This window comes from Balaenoptera musculus, chromosome 3 (genome assembly GCF_009873245.2).
Source record: "Balaenoptera musculus isolate JJ_BM4_2016_0621 chromosome 3, mBalMus1.pri.v3, whole genome shotgun sequence".
Lineage (NCBI taxonomy): Eukaryota > Metazoa > Chordata > Mammalia > Artiodactyla > Balaenopteridae > Balaenoptera > Balaenoptera musculus.
In genome coordinates, this window is record NC_045787.1 from 123430057 (window position 1) to 123451169 (window position 21113).

The window sequence follows — 21113 nt, forward strand, 5'->3', positions numbered from 1 at the left end:
AATCTAAGAAAAAAATGGTTATGAAGAACCTAGGGGCAGGACAGGAATAAAGATGCAGACGTAGAGAATGGACTTGAGGACACAGGGAGGGGGAAGGGTAAGCTGGGATGAACTGAGAGAGTGGCATGGACTTATATATACTACCAAATGTAAAATAGATAGCTAGTGGGAAGCAGCCGCATAGCACAGGGAGATCAGCTCGGTGCTTTGTGACCACCTAGAGGGGTGGGATAGGGAAGGTGGGAGGGAGATGCAAGAGGGAGGAGATATGGGGATATATGTATATGTATAGCTGATTCACTTTGTTGTAAAGCAGAAACTAACACACCACTGTAAAGCAATTATACTCTAATAAAGATGTTAAAAAAAAGAAAATTAACCCTGCTTCTTACTCTCAGAATAAGATGCTTTGTTCAAGAAGTTTCCTCCTATAGACATCCTCTCTCTCTTGCATCATCAATTTATTCTTCATTACTATGTATGTCATTCTTTAACCTTATGACTCTGATATCCAATCCATCAACAAGTCTTGGTTTTGCCTCCAACGTATATTCCAATTTGACTCCTTTTCATGATTTCCATTCCTACCACCCAAGTTTTCTGAAATCCTCCATAATTTCTAATCACTAACATCTTTGGCCTATGTAGAAACTTTTGTTTTTTAATTGATCAATTCATTCATTCAATGTTTCTCATTAAGTTGCCAACTTTGTAGGATATTGAATTCATAGGTGTGCATGTATGTGTTTCTAAGTTCCCTTTTTTGTTCATATTGTTCATTTCTTTAATAACTAATAAGACAAGTCCCCTTTCTTAGCTCACTTTTTCAAAGTTGACTTACCTATGCACAGATATATATTTTTCCACATATATATTTGAAATAAAAAATTTACTAAGTTTATAAAAAATCCAACTTGAGTTTGGGAACTCAATGTGGTTATGGCTACAGAGAATTTATAAATTAATTTGGGTAAAATTGACTTTTTACGATAGTAACTTGCCCAAGTCAAAGGCATAGAATATCTTATTAATTCATATAATTCTTGTGTATCTTATGAAATCTATGAAATATTCTCCACAGGTATTTTTTGCCAATACCTAGAAAATTTGTAATTTTATTGCTCTTTTGAGTGGTATTTTGTTGTTTATGGTATTTAAATCTGATTATTGTTGGCATAGACAAATTCTATTGATTTCTATAGGTTTATGTTCTGTTAAAAACCTTTCTGATATCTTGTTAATCCTTATAATTTATCTGTTAATTCTGTTGTCTTTTTCTTGGAAGTTGATCACATCATCTGCAAATAATAGAAGCTTTATAACTTCCTTTTCAATCTTGTCACTTCTTTCTTTTTCTTTCCTTATATCATTGGTGAGGATCTAGAGTTCAATACAGTAGTTCAACAGTAGCAATGATAATGAACTTCAATCTGCCCTTTCTCTGAGTATATTAAATGCAATATAGCTAAAGTTTCTCCATTAAGTATAATGTTTACCATAGGTGTTTTTTCTATAAACTTTAGTAAGTTTAGGAAGTTCCTTTCTGTTTTTATTCTTCTGAATATGTTTTGATCATTATCACATGCCTTCTCTGCAACTATTGAAATAACTTTATAATTTTTCTCTTTCAGTCTATTAACGTAATACATTTTTTGATAACCATGCTAAATGTTAAATCATTATTATCTTCTTAGGGTAAATCATACTTAATCATAATGCATTTTTAAATACACTGTTGAATTTGCATAGTTATTATTTAGAAAATTTGAAACTATTTTTGTAAGTAAAATGAGTCTATACTTTCCCCTTGCTAATTATTCTTATCTGGTTTGGGAATCAATATAAAATTACCCTGAGGGGTGGCACTTCAGACTATTGCTGAATAAGGAGGTCAGCTAATTCCCTCCCCAAAGAACAACTATAAGGCTACACAAAATTGAGTAAAACAACCATTTTAGCATTCTGGAAATTGACCAGCAGCCTGTTAATCTGACAATCAGTTATGCTTGAAAAACTGTTGAACTCTGGGTAAGAACAATGGAATTCTGTGATGTTCTTGCTTAATGATAGTCCCATCTCACTCCCATGGCTTGGTTGATATGGAGGGTCTACCAAAGCAGAGCAGGCTATGTGGATCAGCAACTGCACTGCAAATGTTGAAAGGGGTTTATTTAATTTTGAGTAGTTGGAAACTGACATATCCAGAGATATTTTTGGTTACTCCAGTAAGGAGAATGATCTTAGGTTATAGCAGTAAGCATATTTCTGGCTATGTCTTCATAACAGGGCAGCAGAGACAAAAAGGGACTAAGCAATTCACAAAGTCCTGGACAATCATAGGGATGTGTGCAAGCACTTAGAAGACACAAGAAAATCCCAGTGGAAAGCAAATGCTAGGGTAGACATAAAAATAGCCTGAATTTTGAGTACCCTCTCCTACATACACAGGTCCATCTGTGGAGGATGGACACTTTACTGGCTTGAGGCGTTTGAGCCTAAACTGTGTCTAATCATTGGCCTACTGCTAAGTTACACAGATCCAGGGAGAAAAAAACCTAAAAAGTCAGGCTTAAAAAAAACAAAAAACTACAGTCATCCCTCCATGTCTGTGGGTTCCACATTCATGGATTCAAGCAATCACAGACCAAAAATATTAAGAACAAACAAACTCCAGAAAGTTCCAAAAAGCAAATCTTGAATTTGCCCCATGCTGGCCACTATTTACATAGTATTTATATTGTACTTACAACTATTTACATAGCACTTAAATTGTATTAGGTATTGTAAGTAATCTAGAGACAACTTAAAGTATACAGGAGGATGTGCATAGTTTATATAAGGGACTTTAGTATCTATGGATTTTGGTATCCATGGGGGTCTTGGAACCACTCCCCCAATGGATACCAAGGTATGACTGAATAAACATTTTCTTAGCGTACACATCAACAGCTGCACACTATGGGAGAGCAAAAGATCAGAGATTTAGCTCAACCAAAGAAGCAAACAATAAAACAGTGAAAATAATCTTTGGAATAAAATCATAAATTGAGTTGCTAAACTATATTATCCATAATGTCCAGTTTTCAACAAAAATTATGAAATAGGCAAAGTAAATAGAATATATGAACCATAGTTGGCATGAAAAAATGTTAATGGAAACTGTCTGAGTGGTTCCAGATGTTAGTTTGACAGACAGGGACTTAAAGTAGCTATTTATAAGGTGTCCAACACTAAAGAAAACAATATTTGAAGAGTTAAAGGAAAATGTAATAACAATGAATAGAGATTTTCAGTGAAAAGTTATATATAACACCTTCATATACACTTGTATATGTATATGTATATATATACATATATATATGTATATATATAACCAAATGAAAATTCTGGAGATGAAGGGCACAATAACTCAAGTTTTAAAAAATCAGTAGAAAGGCTCAAAAGCAGCTTTGAGATTGTATAAAAAAAAAAGAATTAGTAAACTTGAAGAAAGATTAATAAAGTTTAACAAAAGAAGTACAGAAGGAAAAAATATTGACAAAAAATGCACAGAGTTGCAGAGTCCTTGAGACATCAAGAATGCCAGTACGTGTGAAATAGGAATGCCAGAAATAGAAGAGAGAGACTGGATAGAAAAATTACTTGAAGGAATAACGGCCTAAAATGTATCAAATTTGATGAAAGAATGAATCTTTATATTCAAGAATTTCAACAAACTCTAAATGGGACAAATCAAAGAGATCTACACTTAGGCTCATCATGATCAAAATGTTGAGATCAAGAGAAAGTTTTAAAAGTAGCAAAAGAAAAATGACATGTTATGTATGACTGGCTTCTCATTCAAAATAATGAAGGTCAGAAGGCAATGGAAAGAGATGGAGATATTCCCATATCAATGAAATCTGAGAGAATTTGTTGCTAACAGATCTGTCTTATAAGTAATAATAAAGTTCTTTAGTTTAAAGGAATGACCACCAGATGGTAACTTGGAATTAGAGAAAGAAATAAAAAGCACCAGAAATGGTAAATATAGGGGTTAATATGAAGTACTCTATAAATATATGTCCCTTATTTTCACCTAGCTTCTTTTAAAGATATAATATTGTATATAGCAATGATTATAATGCTGTTTTATTGGGAGTATAAATATAACATGTATGATAGTTACAGTACGAAAGGAGACAGAGAAAATAGAGCTACAATTGGGGCAAAGTTTCTATATTTTACTAGAATTAAGTATTAATTGGTAGTAGATTGTGATAAATTAGGATGCTTATTGTAATCACTAGAGTAACCGATCAGAAAATGACATGTATAATAAATGCATAAAATCAACAGGAGGATAAAAAAGACGCACTAGTAATATTTAACCCAAAAAGAAGGCAATAGTAGAAGAACAGAGAAGTAAAAAGAACAAGAGTATATTAAAACCAAATAGAAACATAGCATATGTAAATACAATCCTATCAATAATTATATTAAATGTAAATGGTTTTAACATCCCGATCAAAAGGCTGAGACTATTATATGCTAAAAAAAACCCCAACTATGTCTCCAGTACATACTCCTTAAATTCAAAGTTTTAGAAAAATGTATTTTAAGTCTATTAGAAATGGGGCATTTTGGGGAAAGAATATCTCAGACCAATGTATCAGTTAGTTAATATAGTTATTGATATGTTCAACTTTCCTCCTGCTTAGTACACCAGCGGAGGTATTTTCTACTTTTTTTGTAGCCATGTCTCCATTTTGGTTTTCAAATGCATTAGCGTATGGATACTCACAATATGCTTTCATTGTATTATTTCTCAATGTTCAATTATTTCCAATGTCATTATATATATTTTTAAACTGTCATCTTCTCTTTCTTTCTTTTTTTAATCAGTTGTACTAGAAAACTATAACATTAGCTTTTTTATTAATTTTCTCTGTAGTTTCTGTTCTTTACGTCATTCATTCCTATTTGTTTGCTCTGCTGCTCATTTTACAGTGAATTGAGCAATACTTAGTCTTTAAATTTTAACTTTTAAAATTTCATGACAAGGGTATTTGAAGGTATCAGTGATCATCTATCTCAGATTTGTACTTGAAGTGTTTTCATTTGTCATTCTTTGCCAAATATTTCTTAATTTTCCTCCCTCCCAAATTTATTTAGTAATACATTAGTTGATTTACAAATATGTGGTACTTTTTTTCCATTTTAAATTAACTTAATTTTATTGAATTGTGGTCAAAGAACATGGGCCATATGACACTGATCCTTTGGAATTTCCTAAGACTTTCTTTGTGGCCTGATAAATATTCTACTTTTATAAATGTTTTATATCTTCTGAAAAAATGTTTATTTTCTGTTTCTTGGATGTAGTTTTCTATTAAAATCTAATGACTTAAGCACCTTAATTTTTTCCTTTGATATATCAGCTTCTGAGAAGTGTGTGCTAAAAACTCTAACACCAGTTATTGATTTATTTAATTCTATTGGTTATTGTTTGACATATTTAGAGCCTGTATTATTGAATGTATGCTCATGATTATTATACCCTCTTGTTCTTTTCTTCCTTTTAGTTTATGTAATGTCCTTCTTTGTTACTTATGATGCAATTGGGACTGAATTCTATATATTAAGTATTAATATTTTTGCGTCTGCTCTCTTCTTATTCACTTTTGCCTTGTATCTTTTCTTATCCTATTATAATATTTGTGTGCTTTTTAATTTTAATTTTTCTGCAGTAAATTTTTTTCTGCTAAAGTGAGTTAGAAAATATTGAAGCCAAGCTTCAGCCTCTGCCTCTCCTGGTAAGTGTCAGGAGAGGACAAAGGATAAGGCTCAGAGATGAAGGTTCTAGAACCAGTGTTAACTACAGTTTGCTGCCACTTCACCAGGTCAGGAATCCATCTGTAAGCTCTCAGAAATTGTCAGTATCAGGAAGAATTGTTCTCTGTAGGCTGTGACCCACCAGCCCTTGGGGTTTGGAGGAGGAGGAGGTGGAGTAGTAAATGCTTACACCTGTTCTCATCACCTCCCAGCTGGGCTTTTGATCTGTCCATCAGCCTGCCAACATCTGTGACCTAGTATGTTGCTGTTGATTTCACTGGTGAAGCGGGAGAGGAGTGATGGCCCCAAGTTGATTGCTTGGATCCCTATCCCCATGCTTCTGCAATTTCTCCAGAAATGATTTTTGAGAGAAAACCAGCAGCTTTTCCTTACGCTCCTGCTTTTTCCTTATGCTCCAGCCACACTTCTCTTCTTTCTGCCCCTTAAACAGGAGAATCTAGTTCCTATCACAAATCTTTTGCAATTGCAGTTCTCCATGCCTGGAATGTTCTTTCCGCAAGTCTTTAATGCCCGGCTCCTCCTCATTAATGCCATCTCACCTCAAATGTTACCTTTGCAGAAAGATCTTTCTTGACACTATATTTAAAATAGCCCCTATTCTGGGTGCTATCATATCGTGCAGTTTATTTTTCATAGCACTTGTTATAATTTAAAGTTGTTGTATTTACTGTCTATCTCTTCCCCTCAGAATGTAAATCCCTTAGAGTACGTATTCCTTTTCTCTTTTTTTGCTGGGTCAGGGTCACAGTCTAGTGGAACGCCTAGAGCCTAGTAAATGTGTAATGGGTTTTGAGGAATAAATGAACAACCAAGTGAATGGGATAGCATATATGGCCATGACTTAACCTGTTTTCACTCTATTTTTAACTTCTTCCTAAATATATGACATGAAGAGTGGGGTATGTTTCATAGATTTTCTTTTCTAGTTTAAATTCTTTTTCCTTTTTAATTGTCTTCTAGGAGAGTTCCTCAGTGTAATCTTCTGGTTCAAAAATTTGTTTTACATTTGTGTCTATCCTACTTTATTCTTGATATTGTGTGCCATACTAAGTCACAGGTCCATATCCTAAGTTTTCCAAATCTATAATTAAGACATTTTTGTTATGACAATAATGACATCAAAAAATTTGTTTTGCAATGTGATATCATATTCTTTGGTTTTAGATAGAAATTAAATCCAAGTTAACTCTGAATCAGAATATCTAGCTTATGTCACAATAATGAGTTGCCAAATAATGTTTCATAATTATTTATTTCTTCTTCACCACAAGCCTGTAATGTGGATAGGGTGTGAATTCCCATTTTTCAGATAAGGAAACTGAGAATCAAAGAGGTGAAGTGAGTGGGTGGAAGATCTGAGATTCCAATACTAGTCATCAGTTATTACCTAGTGCAATTGTTTTTCTCACCAAATGGGTTTGTTCTTATGTATATGTCATATTATTAGAGCAGAGATGTTGGGATTTCTCTCATCATCCCTAAAAGGTGTTTAGCTTTATTGGCTTGATTATCAGTAAAGAAAACATTTAAAAAACAACAGCAACAACAATAAATGGTCAGGATATGCTAGGTACTGTTCTAAGAACTATACATGTATTAATACATTTAAATCTCTTTATAATCCTGAGAAGTTGGTAATATATGCATTTTGCAAATGAGGACACTATAGCACAGAGTGGTTAAATAACCCAAATCACACAGCTAATAAGTGGCAGATTTAGAATTATGAACCCAGCAATCTGGCTCTTGATCATTACTCTAATCTATAATACTATAAACTTTATTGTAGCTTATAGTTTGCAGAGAACTTTCATATCCATTGTCTACTGGACCTCATGAGTACTCTATAGAGAAGGCAGGCAGGTTTTGATTGACATACAGTTTGCTAAGTTTCAAAGAGGTGACTTGGCCCACCTCACCCAGATAGCAGGTGTCTGAAATCTTACTGAAATCATTTTTTCTGAAATCTGATTATATGTTTCTGTTCTTGGACCATGCTTTATTAACCACGATTTTATTCATTCACTGCAGTCTCCTTATTATGTTTTCCTTCTCCACTGAGTTATATTGTTGTGGGCTTAAAATATTAATCTATTTATGCATCTAAGGAATATTTTATCTCTTATAGTTTGATGTTCCTTGATCATGTCTCTTGCAGTTGAATTGCAATGATTTCAAGCCAGGAAAAAGGGATGAGCATTTTCTATGTACCCTTGATTATACACCTGTTTGTGGCACAGATGGGAAAACATACAGCAACAGATGTGCACTATGTGCTAGGAACGCGTGAGTATTCTCTGAAGCAGGCTTTCTCCCTAAAGCATGTTCTCTGTATAATTATATGACACATTTTTTTCTTACATCTTTAAGATAACAATCCATTTTGTGGGAGTTAGCCATCTATAAATTATTAGGATCACTTCTTTTACTATTCTTAAGAGAAAAAATATATAGTATAACACTTTATATTTTACAAGCACACTTGTGTGCAATTTATCAGATGGTTGTCACTTTCTGTGAAGTAAGACATCTTATATATCTATATCTGTATACAAACACACACATACACATATATATATTCATACATACATATACATACACATTTATCTGTTATCTATTTATCTATCTCCTTTCTACCTATTTAGGAGTATATCCTTTTTCATAGAGAATTATTTAATTATCAAATGATATTTATTTATTAAATGCTCAGTAATTTATAATATTAGGGTAACTGGGACTTAATATTGAACTTCTTCCCATCTATTCAACATTCACCAAATGTAGCTAAAGCATCTCACTGCCCTATATTTTGTCCTCATTTGGTTCTTTCTCCACCCGCAGTGCTAGGTTTGGTTATTGACTGTCTTCAACCAACAAGATGGCATACCTGCTTTGCAGATTCTGGCTTATGACCTCAGTCTTGAATTGGCTGCTCTTCAGTTTTTACAAATATAACAACCAATGTTTGAGAAGGCTAGTAAGAGATAATGATAAATATTCAGTCTTAAGGTTCTACAAGCTTTATCCTTCCTTATGTTAAGTATCTTTACCAAACCACAACTGAATTAAATCACTCTGATCCCTGACATGACTGCATTTTCAGAAATACACTCTAAAACTATGTCTTCCACTTTCACCAAGGGTCAATATAAAGAAACAGAAAACAGAAAATAGGTAAAGAAAGAACAATTTTTTATTACACATGTATTTGTAACACTACTATGAACACACTGTACACTAGTTCTTACCATGTTTTATGTGGGGAATCCTGATAGCTTATTTAAGCCTCTAATTTCTGGTATATGACTTACTATTATACAATGAGAATCATCCTGCTCATTGTGTTTCTTTCTTAGTTCTGTCTGCTAGGAAACTCTGCAATAACACTGGAATCCAATTTTTATATTTTTCCTCAGCTGATCTCTTTTGGTATAACTTTTTTTCTTATCACTTTTAACTACTTAGGTTTTTTCTTTCTGTTGTTTTTATTATATTTTTATTGTTATACAGATGTTATAGATCTTTTTAGAGAGTAAGAAGTGTATCATATTTATGCTACTATGTTTTCAGATATGCCTTTAAAGTTCTATTAGACTGAACAATACTAATTAGGGCCTTACATACTTTCCATGAAAAACAAAATATTAGTTATCATAACCCAAATGAAGAATGGTGTAATAGTATGCTGGATACTATAAACTTGAACTCGATTATTTAAAACAACATGATCATCAACAACAACAAACTTCCTTGGGTGGCATCTAATATCTAGTTACAAGATTTACTTTTTCCCACTCTTCTGATATGGGTCCTCTCTGGAAACAGGAAAAAAAATCTGGAAATAACATTTACAGGTCTGAATCTTATCAGCTCTCCAACATGCTCTCCAAATTTCTTTGACTGTAATTTATAAACACAGACTTTCATTAGAAAAAGTAAAGAATGCAGTGTGACACCTATTTTCAAAAGCAAAGGAGAATCACAATACATAAAGAAAAATTCCATTTGGTGAGAAGTTCCATGATATTAAACTGCTGTGTCTACTAACTTTTAATTCCAGTAAAACCAGATCTCAAGTTGGCATAAAAAGTGAAGGAGAATGTAAGAACAGTAATCCAGAGCAGGTGAGGACGAATGTCAGAGTTGGGGGGAACACTGGGGGGCTGACTTTGAAAAGAAAGAAGATGGTCTCCTCTTCCTTCTTTGATGGGGGTGTTTGGAAAGAATTCATTCTTGCTGCACCTGAAATGGAATACTGCTCATTTAGATGAAAAGCAACTGATAGTTCCCAAAACGGGAGCAGGTTACTTTGGTATTTAGACCTTTCATCTCTATTTCTGCTTTCTAGGAAAACAAAGGAAGGAAGGAAGGAAGGAAGGGAGGGAGGGAGGGAGGGAAAGAAAACTACATGTGTTGTAGAAAGGGAACTACTTCAGTTACTTAACCTGAGTAGAAACCCCAGCACTGTCACTTGCAGTCAGGAGATTTTGGGCAGATTACTTAACCACACTTTACCAGTGTTTCCATATCTAAAAATGACAATTGGACTAACACCTTCTTTCTATGCTAAAATTCTGTGAGCCTGTGATAATAGGGGAAGTGAGTGAGGTTACCCCCATCAAGACATTTAGCACATTGTATTTTTTTCTTTAGATTTATTTAAACTATACTTTTTGTCTTTTTTAATTGAAGTATAGTTGATTTACAATGTTGTGTTAATTTCTGCTGTACAGCAAAGTGATTCAGTTATATATATATACACACATTCTTTTTTGTATTCTTTTCCATTATGGTTTATCAAAGGATATTAGCACATTGTATTTTTTTTTAGCTGTATAGCATTATTTTTATGAGAAAAAGATAAATATACGTATATGTGTGTAAATATGCTTTTGCTTTTATATGCTTAGGGAAAAAAGGGAGATACCTGAAAAATCACAAATACATTTATCGCTGGAAAGTAGGATTACTCTAGGATAGTGGTTTTCAATGTTTTTTGTCTTAGGACTCATTTAAACCCTTAAAACTTATTGAGGACCCCAAGGGGCTTTGTTTATGTGAGTTATATCTATAGATATTTATTGTATCAGGAGTAAAAACTGAGAACTTTAAAAATATGTTTATTTTTCATTTTAAATTACAATAAACCCATTACATGTTAACATAAATAACCTATTTATATAAAAAAGCCACATTTTCCATAATTAAAAAAAAACAGTGAGAAGGTAACATTGTTTTACCTTTTGTAACTTTCTCTTTTATTGAAGTATAGTTGATTTATAATGTGCTAATTACTGGGGTACAGCAAAGTGATTCAGTTATAGATATACATTCTTTTTTTAAATATTCTTTTCCATTATGGTTTATCATAGGATATTGAATACAGTTCTCTGTAGCACGTTGTATTTTAAATGTCTCTTTGTATCACCCAGTAGATCGTGAGCAAGTTGAGGGAAAGGACTGTGTTCTACCTTCGTTCTAACACATCATAGGTTATCCACGTTTACTAATAAATGAATAAACAAGTAAACGAGTTCTATAGTTAACCATGTGAATTATACTTACTGACCTACTTTTACATGACTGGCATTGCTCTAGGTAGCTACTGTGCACTAGGCAGAGGGGCACTGGGCTCTATAAAATTTCTGAAAATAGTGTTGTAAGCATTACCATCCAGATGGTAAATGTCAAGTTTCTTTCCCTGTTCTTCAGGATCTATGTAGTGATTTTCGGCCTTATGCGAAGAATGGAAGACTTGGATGCACAAAGGAAAATGAACCAGTTCTTGGTCCTGATGGAAGGACACACAACAATAAGTGTGTGATGTGTGCTGAGCTATTGTAAGTATCCTCACCCCCAAGCTGGCCAGCAGGTGGACCTGATGAGAATGCACTTGGTTGCTGTCCTGAGAACCACTCCACAGAGAGATAAAGTCCTTTTCCTCAAGCATGTTATCCTTTGTCTTTATAAGGTGAAATGGGCCTTGCTCCCAGAGTGGCTTCTTCTCTTTTTAATTCATATTATCTGATAAAGTTTCTTAAAAGGAGTGGATAAAGCGGTTATGCTAGTTATTTAATTTATTTAATTATAATGACTTGAAAATGCACAGTGTTTTATAAGGCATAATATTTCAAAATTTAAAAGGTGCTCTCTTGTGGAATAACCTAGGTCAGTCATTTGACATGCATTGCTTCATTCAGGCATGTATAGAGACTCTCACTGAAGATGACAGTCTAATTTAAAATAATGTCATGTGGCTGAATTTATTAGTTGTATAAAAGGTGGGACTTTATGAAAGGGAAGAACTGGTGGGCTAATCTTTCTCTCAGTGCCTGACACTGCTCTGAGCACTGAGACACAGATATGAGTAAGATCCAAAGAGTCTTTCATATTCTGGCTGTTAAAGCACAGATTCTCTAATCCGTTTGTCAGCAAGCCTTAAAGTGCTCTATTTATATCACTGGATTTTTAAAATCAGGAGAGAGAAAGATTTAACAGATTAAAGGACTTCACATCTGTCTTTGAAAATTATAGTATGCTGTGTGGAATTCAAGGGCATGTCCTCTCAGGTTTAAAAATAGTTATTATAACTGGTTTCCAGACAGGAAATCATCCTCATTTCCACTTTCCTATCTAGGAGGCATGCACTTTTAGTGCTCAAACCTGCCCTAATTCTATGATTCTGTGTTTCTTTTCATGTGCTAGCTAAAAAAGAGAATCTGACCTCCCTGACTCCTGGTTGGTTTCTTCCTCTGTAGAACTAAGATAGTCTTGTCTATCTCCAAGTTGAACTGCAGTTAGGTAATAGATCTGAAAGGACTTAGAAGCTCAGTTCAATGTAGCTTTTATTGACAAGGGTGCTTTTATATGAAGGTAAACAAGTACTTTACAAGGTATAAAAAGCTATACATAAGGGTGTGGATGACAACTTGTACTTCAAATGCTTAGTTTGGTTTCATCCTTGTCACAGCATTGTTTTAAAGCTCTTGGTTCTGCCTGCTAAAGCAAGTTTTCCTGACAATCTTCTGTGTGTCAATCAAGGAGTCACACCTGTCCAGTTTTACAGAACAAGGCTTCTAATTGATTGTCAGTGAGTCAGTTTCACACCCATCCTTATCATTGGCAATTTTCTGGCTCAAACATTCAAGACAGGGCAAAGCTTGTCTCATGTAAGTGGATGGGTTGAGCAAGTTGAGCAAAGGATATGGAAGTGCTTAGCACAGAACTGGACACTGAAGATATGATAAAGTCATAAACCGACCAACTATTTTCTTTTCTTAATAGCTTAAAAGAAGCTGAAGAAAATGCCAAGCGAGAAGGTGAAACCAGAATTCGACGAAGTGCTGAAAAGGTAAATTTCTCATCAACACAATTTGGTTCTTGTGGACATAAATATTAACAATTTCTACTTGAACCTTTAAGGTAATTCAATAATGTCATTGTTCTTCATTATTACATTGAACTTGTCTCCTTAATGTTAAAGTTCCCCAAGTTGAATTCCTAGTACAATATTCCTAGTATAATATTCCTAAGTATATTAATCACTAGATTCAAAGTTAAAATAGCATTTCCCACCTAAAGCTCAAAATACTCTGCTTGCTTAAAAAAAACAGGAGAATATAAGACAAAGCTTATGCAAATTAAATTCTGCTTAGTTTCCACCAGATTTCTCTTTGACTTAGTGTAAATTACTTTTGCTTTGAATAAATTAGTTAAAAAAGCAACATAATATAAATTTGACAGGAATAACTTGAAAATAATTCCAGAATCTTTTAAACAGTATATCCACTGGTGTATTTTATGTATATTCCCACTGATGCAAATTAGTTATTCAGTTTTTCCATTATGGTTATTGTGTTCAGAGAGGCGTGCATTTATAAAGGTCATGCTTCTGACTAAACAAAAACCTCAAGCAATTATTGATATTGTTGTTTTTAAAATAACCTTAAAATTAAGGTTTTTCAAAGTATTCGATGATTTAGTTTTTCAATCTAGTATAAAAAATTATTCTTTTCGTTAATTGAATACGCATTGTAGATAACACAGCCTGGATTTCTTAAATCACCAAGGTTATTAAACCCTACTTTCATTGAAAGTGATAGCAGCTACTTTGGTAATGAGTAGTCTTTTGTTGAAAAGTCAGAACACCTGAGTTTTAGTCCTGCTCTGGGTGTGTGAAACTGAGCAACTCATCTCTTCTGTCCAGGTCTCAATTTTCATTATTAGTAAAATAAGGAGGCTGGGTAAATGATCTCAATTTTACCCTCCTGTTGGATTCTGATTCTGTGTCCTGCACCCTTTTGTGCTAATAAAAAGATACTATTTTTGTGGATTGTAGGGCATATGTTTTCTTAAGGGGAGACACAGGTGCAATTTTTGGTAGTTAAGAGCTGAACTTCCACTTCATAATGCTGTTCAATGAAACAAATGTCCCACCCTAAATAGGGCATTCAGAATTTAAATTAAGAAACACAGAGCATTCATAATTATCCATAATGTGTTCAACACTCACTGAGATTTGAAAAGCAATTTTGTTGTGGTGGTTGTTAAATTTCAGTATAACACTTCGGGTCATCTTGTGATATTCAACATTTTATTACTTCATAAACAGGGAGTTTCTTTTCCCTTGTCTTTCATCATGCCTCAGCTACTTTTCCTTCTTTTTGTCTGTGGCTGGGGTCATTGTTTTGGTGGGGTCATTGGACATGATTATGTTGAACAGGACTGCATTATTGTGATGGCTCAATATTTGCCCCATAATTAACCTGTCAGTGGGTTGATCACACAGCATTTCTTTAGAATCTCCTTGGATGAATCACAACTTATAAACTGAAATTATCATTGTTTCTTTTATGGGAACCATTGAGCATTAATTTTATTACCACACTGTGATTATCAGGTGACTGTCTTCTGCGTCTGTATTCCCAGATTGTTACAACCAGGACGTTCGGAACACACCCATTACTCCTCTAAAGACAAATATCTTCTCATTAGATTCTCTTTTAAAGTGTCCTAATGAAGTGTAAGTTATATATTTTTTTAAATCAGAGAATACTAGATCTAGAAAAGGTCCTAAAGAGCAGCTATTCTGAAAACTTCCTTTGTGTTGGTAGTGAGACTGAAGTCTCAAAGGTGATGTGACTTTGCTATGGTCTCCCAGTGAGTTAGAGCCACAGTTTAATTTCCCTTCTGACTCCAAACCACACTCTTTTTTTAAATAAATTTTTTAATTGAAGTATAATTGATATGCAATATCACATTAGTTTCAGGTGTACATCATAGTGATTTGATATATATATATATATATACACACATTTCAAAACGGTCACCATGATAAGTCTAGATACCATTTGTCACCATACAAAGTTCTTATAATATTATTGACTATATTCCCTTTGCTGTACATTACATCTCCATGACTTATTTATTTTATAACAGGAAGTCTGTACCTCTTAATCCCCTTCATCTATTTCCCCCACCCCGCCCCACTCCCCTCCCCCACTGGCAACCACCAGTTTGTTCTCTGTATCCATGAGTCTGTTTTATTTGTTCCTTTGTTTTGTTTTTTTAGATTCCACATATAAGGAAAGTCATACAGTAATTACCATTCTCTGTCTGACTTATTTCACTTAGCATAATACCCTCTACAACCCATCCATACTGTCACAAATGGAAAGATTTCATTCATGACTGAATAATATTCCATCCATACATACATATACATTGTATATACGTATATATCACATCTTCTTTATCCATTCATCTACTGATGAACACTTAGGTTGTTCCACGTCTTGGCTACTGTAAATAATACTGCAGTGAATAAACCATACTCTTCATGCTCGCATTTTTTTAGCTGAAATGGGAAGATGAGGGTCATACAGTTGAAAAAGGCCACAGAGAAGCATTTTTATAGATTATATTATAGTAATATATGCTATCAAGTAGTGTTTTAGTATAGTGTTTTAAAGTTTATATATATATTTATCATATATAATTAAATATAACTATTTTGTATACACACATACCCACACACACATATATATGGCCCTTATCAAATAGAATTTTCAAAACACAGAGAGAAACTTGAAAATACTGAATCCAAGTATCAATCAGGAAATTTGTGTGTATAAACCTCTTCTGAATTTTGGGAGGAAGTCACAACCTTTTTAGGTTTTCTAAATAAAGATTAGTCTTGATGGTCTGCATTTCTAAGTGGGTAATGAAGGAAAATTAGGTTCACTCCTTCTGAGGTTTCCACCTGCAGTGTTAGAAATGAACATTGATAAAGGTGGCAGAGTATATAAAAATGATCCACAGATCCACAGAGAAAACAAATAGAGTAAGCATAATGCTGTTGGATACCATCTTATTCCTTTTTCCTTGCAAACTAAGTAAATTGTTCTTGACTTGTTCCATATTAAGTAGCTCTTAAGTATCTCATCTTACAGATTCTATATTCTGCTCATTGGCAACACTTTTGTTTTGTCTTGGCTGCTGTGTTTTGTTATGTCTTTGTTGGAACCTCATGACAGATCTTTTATTTATTATCTTTACCCATAGATTTGAAAGTTAACAAAAACTATCTGATTTTAGAAAATATTTGCTCAGCCTTATTCTTTCCTAGACTCTTTTACCTTTTAATAAATACATGACATAGTATATACAGGTACCAAGTAATTTGACAATGTAATTACTATTTCTCATTAATATGTTGTGTGTGTTCACTAACACTTTCTAGATATGACATTCTTTGACTATAAATCCATGATGCACATTTTCTAGATTAAAGAGTAGAAAAGTGCTAAATGTAATTACTTGTCTTTTTAAAGAATTTCTGCAAGGAATATGAAAACCACGTGAGGAATGGAAAACTTTTTTGTACACGGGAGAGAGAGCCAGTCCGTGGCCCTGATGGCAGGATGCATGGCAACAAATGTGCCCTGTGTGCTGAAATTCTGTAAGTATAGATGTGGTTTCTTTGGAGTTACTCAAAAGGTGAAGTGGAGATTGACTAAAATGATGAATAAGAACAATGCTCATGGGAAGATTTGTTGTTGAGAATTTTTGAGCAGTTTTATGTCCTCTACAAATCATAATACCACCTAATAAGTAGGCTCTAATGCTATATATTTCTTTTTTAATACAAATGGATTCTAATTTCCAGTAGGATGATTGGATTACAAAATACTTGTTAACATTTTCTCCCATGACCTTTGTAAGCCTTTTTATGAGCTAGTCATAGTACAGAATGAGGGTTAAAAGCAGGCACTAGGACTTTGATTCTTTTCCTTCAGTAATTACCCCATTGTGGCAGAATAGACGGGATGCCCACAAAAAAATCCATGTTCATACGTGAACTGGATTAACTCTATCTTTTCATCTTGGACATCTGACCCTGGGGGAAGAGCAAATCCCACAACATATAAATTATGGCATTTCTAAAGATGGCTCAGGAAAGGTCTCATCACATTTTCTTTCAGATCCTTGAACTCTATGAGCTCTTTCCTACACTTTCCAACTGCCAGTTCTTGTTTTGGCCAGCTAATGTCTCTTCCATGGTTTGCATTTCAAGATTATCCTTCCTTGGATGAGATCTCCTAAAATCACTAATAAAATTCAATCTTTATAACACTTAATAATTTTATTTTATAATAATCATCATAGTTGGTATTTGTATAATTATTTCTAGTACTATTTGTTGACTGTCACTCTTCTCTACTGGTCTGTAAGTTCTAAGAAGATAGAGTATGTGTTTATACTGTAAACTACTGTACTATATGCCCAGGGTGCTGTCCAATGCTTGCCAAAAAATAATTACTAACCAAATGTTGAATAAATAAGTGAATGAATGTATGGACAAAGATCCCTGCTCTCAAGAAGCTTAAGGCTAATAGCAAAAATAATCCTTGGATGTACACACACACACACACACACACACACACACACACACACAGACACACACACACACACACACTGCAAGACAGAATGAAAACTATCCTATAAGAGAAGAATATCCAAGTATGAAAACACACTGAAAGATGTAGAACTCATTTCCACTTCGAGGTATGGGATGTCTTCTTAAAGAAGGTAAAATTTGGGCTTCCCTGGTGGCACAGCGGTTAAGAATCTGCTTGCCAATGCAAGGGACACAGGTTCGAGCCCTGGCCCGGGAAGATCCCGCATGCCACGGAGCAACTAAGCCCGTGCACCACAACTACTGAGCCTGAGCTCTAGAGCCCGCAAGCCACAACTACTGAGCCCACGTGCCACAACTACTGAAGCCTATGTGCCTAGAGCCCATGCTCCGCAGCAAGAGAAGCCACGACAATGAGAAGCCCACGCACCACAACAAAGAGTAGCCCCCGCTCATCCCAACTAGAGAAAGCCCGCACACAGCAACGAAAACCCAACGCAGCCAAAAAATAAATAAATAAATAAAATTAAAAAAAAAAAAAAGAAGGTAGAATTTAAGCTGGGGAGGTTTAAAAGAAGGGAAGATGACAAAAAAGAAAAAAAAATTGTTACAGTGGAAGGAAATGGCAAACTTAAAGGCAAAATGAAAGGGGTTCTTTGGGGAAATGGTGAAGATTTCAGTTTAATAAGGGGCTTTAGGGTGATTTGAAAATGTTTGTTCTAAAACTCAGGAACACTTAGCTGTTCCTTTCCACTTGCATCTAAACGACTATTTTGTAGCTTGAAGATTCAAAACATCTATATTCACTTCCTTATTTTTGTTTCTTTCTCCAGCAAACAGCGTTTTTCAGAAGAAGAAAATAAAGCAGATGAACACCTGAGAAAGGCTAAAGAAAAAGTTAAAAGAGAAACTGAGGTGAGGATTAGTTTGATCAATTCAGTTACGACTTTTGTAGGGTGTGTGTGTGTGTACTTTAGAATGCATTTTCAATATTTATTTATTTTTCCTCCACTACTAATGGGTTTCTGGAAACTAATTTTTAGTTACTATTTTATAAGATTTAGAATACTTATGACATTACAATTTTTAGCTCTATTTGGAGGAAATTAAGGCACATTAGTAAAAACAGTTCCACACTCCTGAATGAAGGTGATATATCAAGCTTTATCTGAATTCAAAGTTGACATACATTCTTCAAATGTGTGACAGTTGTTTTGGGGGTTTTCATTTTGAAAGCAATAGCAATGTAAAATTTTAATATGATCCTTTTAAAATCATACGACATTCTACTTTTAAAACACCTCTTAACTAGTCATCTGCCTTTTTTCCACTGCTACCATCTTAGCTCAGATACCTAATAGCTTTCTTTTGCATTGATACAGTAGCATCCTGCCTGGTCTCCATACTTCTAGCCAACATCTTCCTCAATCTTCAAGATTCAATTATTCTTCCATGTTGTTTTCACAGACTAGGAAATATTTCCATGAACCAATGGCATTATGAAAATCTAATGTTTAAAGGTATTCTAGAGTGTATTTGGACCATTTCACTCCATTAAAGAGACCCAATTTAACTTATTTCTTAGAGTTATCCCACCTTCTATGAAGTGTAGTTCAGTTTCATAAAATACCTCATTCCCTTAGTCCACCTTCTGCCTTCATGTAACTATATCTTAATTGCTAAGGCCTCAGTTTCAACTGCTTTCTTTCCTTCAATCCTGGGTTACAAAGTCCTTTTAATTTTGGCTGTTAAATGTCCCTTAACTATCCTCTTATCTTTCACTTTCAATTTCTTCCTTCCTTTCTCTCTTCCTTTTCTTTTTCTCCCTTCCTTCCTCCCTCCCTCCCTCCTTCCCTCCCTCCCCTCTTTCTCCCTTCCTTCCTCCCTTCCTTTCTTCTTCCCTCCTTCCTTCCTTCCTCCCCTCCTCCCTCCTTCCCTCTCTCCCTCCCTCCCTTCCTTCCTTCTCTTCTATAGTTTCCCTAGCTTCAGTCTTTAGTCACTTAAACCCTCCACACATCCAACTGGATAATCTTTCTAAAACAAAGATTTGATTAGGTCCTTCTCTGCTATAAATATTGTTTTCCATTTCCTAAGAATAAAGTCCAAAGTCCTTTCAAAGTTTAGTAGTCTGATTTTGACTTATCTTCAAGGTCTCCTTTTAACCAGTTCCCAAACCTTCCTCTTTGTGTCCTGCTAATTCTTTAGCCACTATACTCCTGACTGTAATAGATTATCTCAAAATAACATATTCTTTTACACCTCTATGTCTTTGCATATCATAATTCCTCCTGGAGGACTTTTTTGCCACATTGTTCTCCTAGGCACATTCTAAAGATACAACTCAAATATAAGCTCTTCTCTGAACTTCCTTGGATCATTCTTTCCTATATGCTGGTGCACACTTAATTTAGACATGTGTCGTATCCCTTAGCTTTTTATATTGCAAGTCCTTATCCTTTTCACTTGACATAAAAGCGCTAAATCACATTCATATTTAATCCTTTTAACTTAATATATTTGTTAAACACTTAAATGGATGAATCTTATAAGAGAAATATCACAAAATTTTTGGACAATTATAAATCCTAAATGTTTTATTTTTTTATCCTTAATTCCTCTTTTCCAATATCTTTGATAAAGAGTATCTAAAGTTTATAGAGAACCATATCTAAACTGTCTCATTTTCTTTATTCAGAAACTCTGCAGTGAATATCAGGATCATGCAAAGAATGGAATACCTTTCTGTACCACAGAAAATGACCCTATTCGTGGCCCAGATGGGAAAATGCATGGCAACTTGTGTTCCATGTGTCAAGACTTCTAGTGAGTACAGAGTTTTAGAATGTCGAAGAGAAAAGGGATCCTAGAGTAATCTAATAGAGCTAGCTTGTTTCATGGATGGGCAAACTGTGGCTCAGAACTGGGAAGGGAGTTGAAGAAGTTACACGGAGAATGTAAGTAATAGAGCTGGGAATAAGTACCTAGAGCATTTATGCCAAGATGTCTGTTACCCCCGACACTCATTCTCTTAGCACTGGAACATCCTGACTTATGCAAATATCAAATTCTCCCTACTGCTGAAGCTTCATATTGTGAACCTGTTGTGCAAGTTTATAGGCATCTCATCTTCCAGAGGGGCGAAGACCCAAAGTTAACACTTACTGCAGAAATTGATTATTGAAGTTGCCCATGAAACAACCATGAACTCTTATTAAATTACAGTAAATGTTACTTTATATAATGTGACATTTCTCAGTAAGTTATAACTGAGTTTGGTTTCAAAATTTGGGACTGCACTCAGTTTATGTGATTGAGTTCAGATTAAGTAGTTGACTACATTTAGAATCTTTGGTCTTTTGTA

General features: G+C 34.3%; 1 protein-coding gene across 7 annotated transcripts in view; it reads left to right on the forward strand.

The window, feature by feature from the left end:
• Positions 1 to 21113, forward strand: part of SPINK5 (serine peptidase inhibitor Kazal type 5) — a 74522-nt gene that overhangs the window by 9711 nt on the left and 43698 nt on the right. For 5 of the 7 annotated variants that reach the window (XR_005019357.1, XR_005019358.1, XR_005019360.1 and 2 more), the window contains exons 5-11: positions 7994 to 8121; positions 9896 to 9959; positions 11548 to 11675; positions 13120 to 13186; positions 16668 to 16795; positions 18586 to 18667; positions 20448 to 20575. Coding sequence is in view for 2 of the 7 variants with exons in the window: in XM_036847915.1 (XP_036703810.1) it covers positions 7994 to 8121; positions 9896 to 9959; positions 11548 to 11675; positions 13120 to 13186; positions 16668 to 16795; positions 18586 to 18667; positions 20448 to 20575 (725 nt within the window). In the remaining 5 variants the exon portion in view is untranslated. Of the gene's footprint in view, positions 1 to 7993; positions 8122 to 9895; positions 9960 to 11547; positions 11676 to 11745; positions 11807 to 13119; positions 13187 to 16667; positions 16796 to 18585; positions 18668 to 20447; positions 20576 to 21113 lie in introns of those variants that run through there. The other 2 variants (XR_005019359.1, XR_005019361.1) reach the window with 2 other exon arrangements.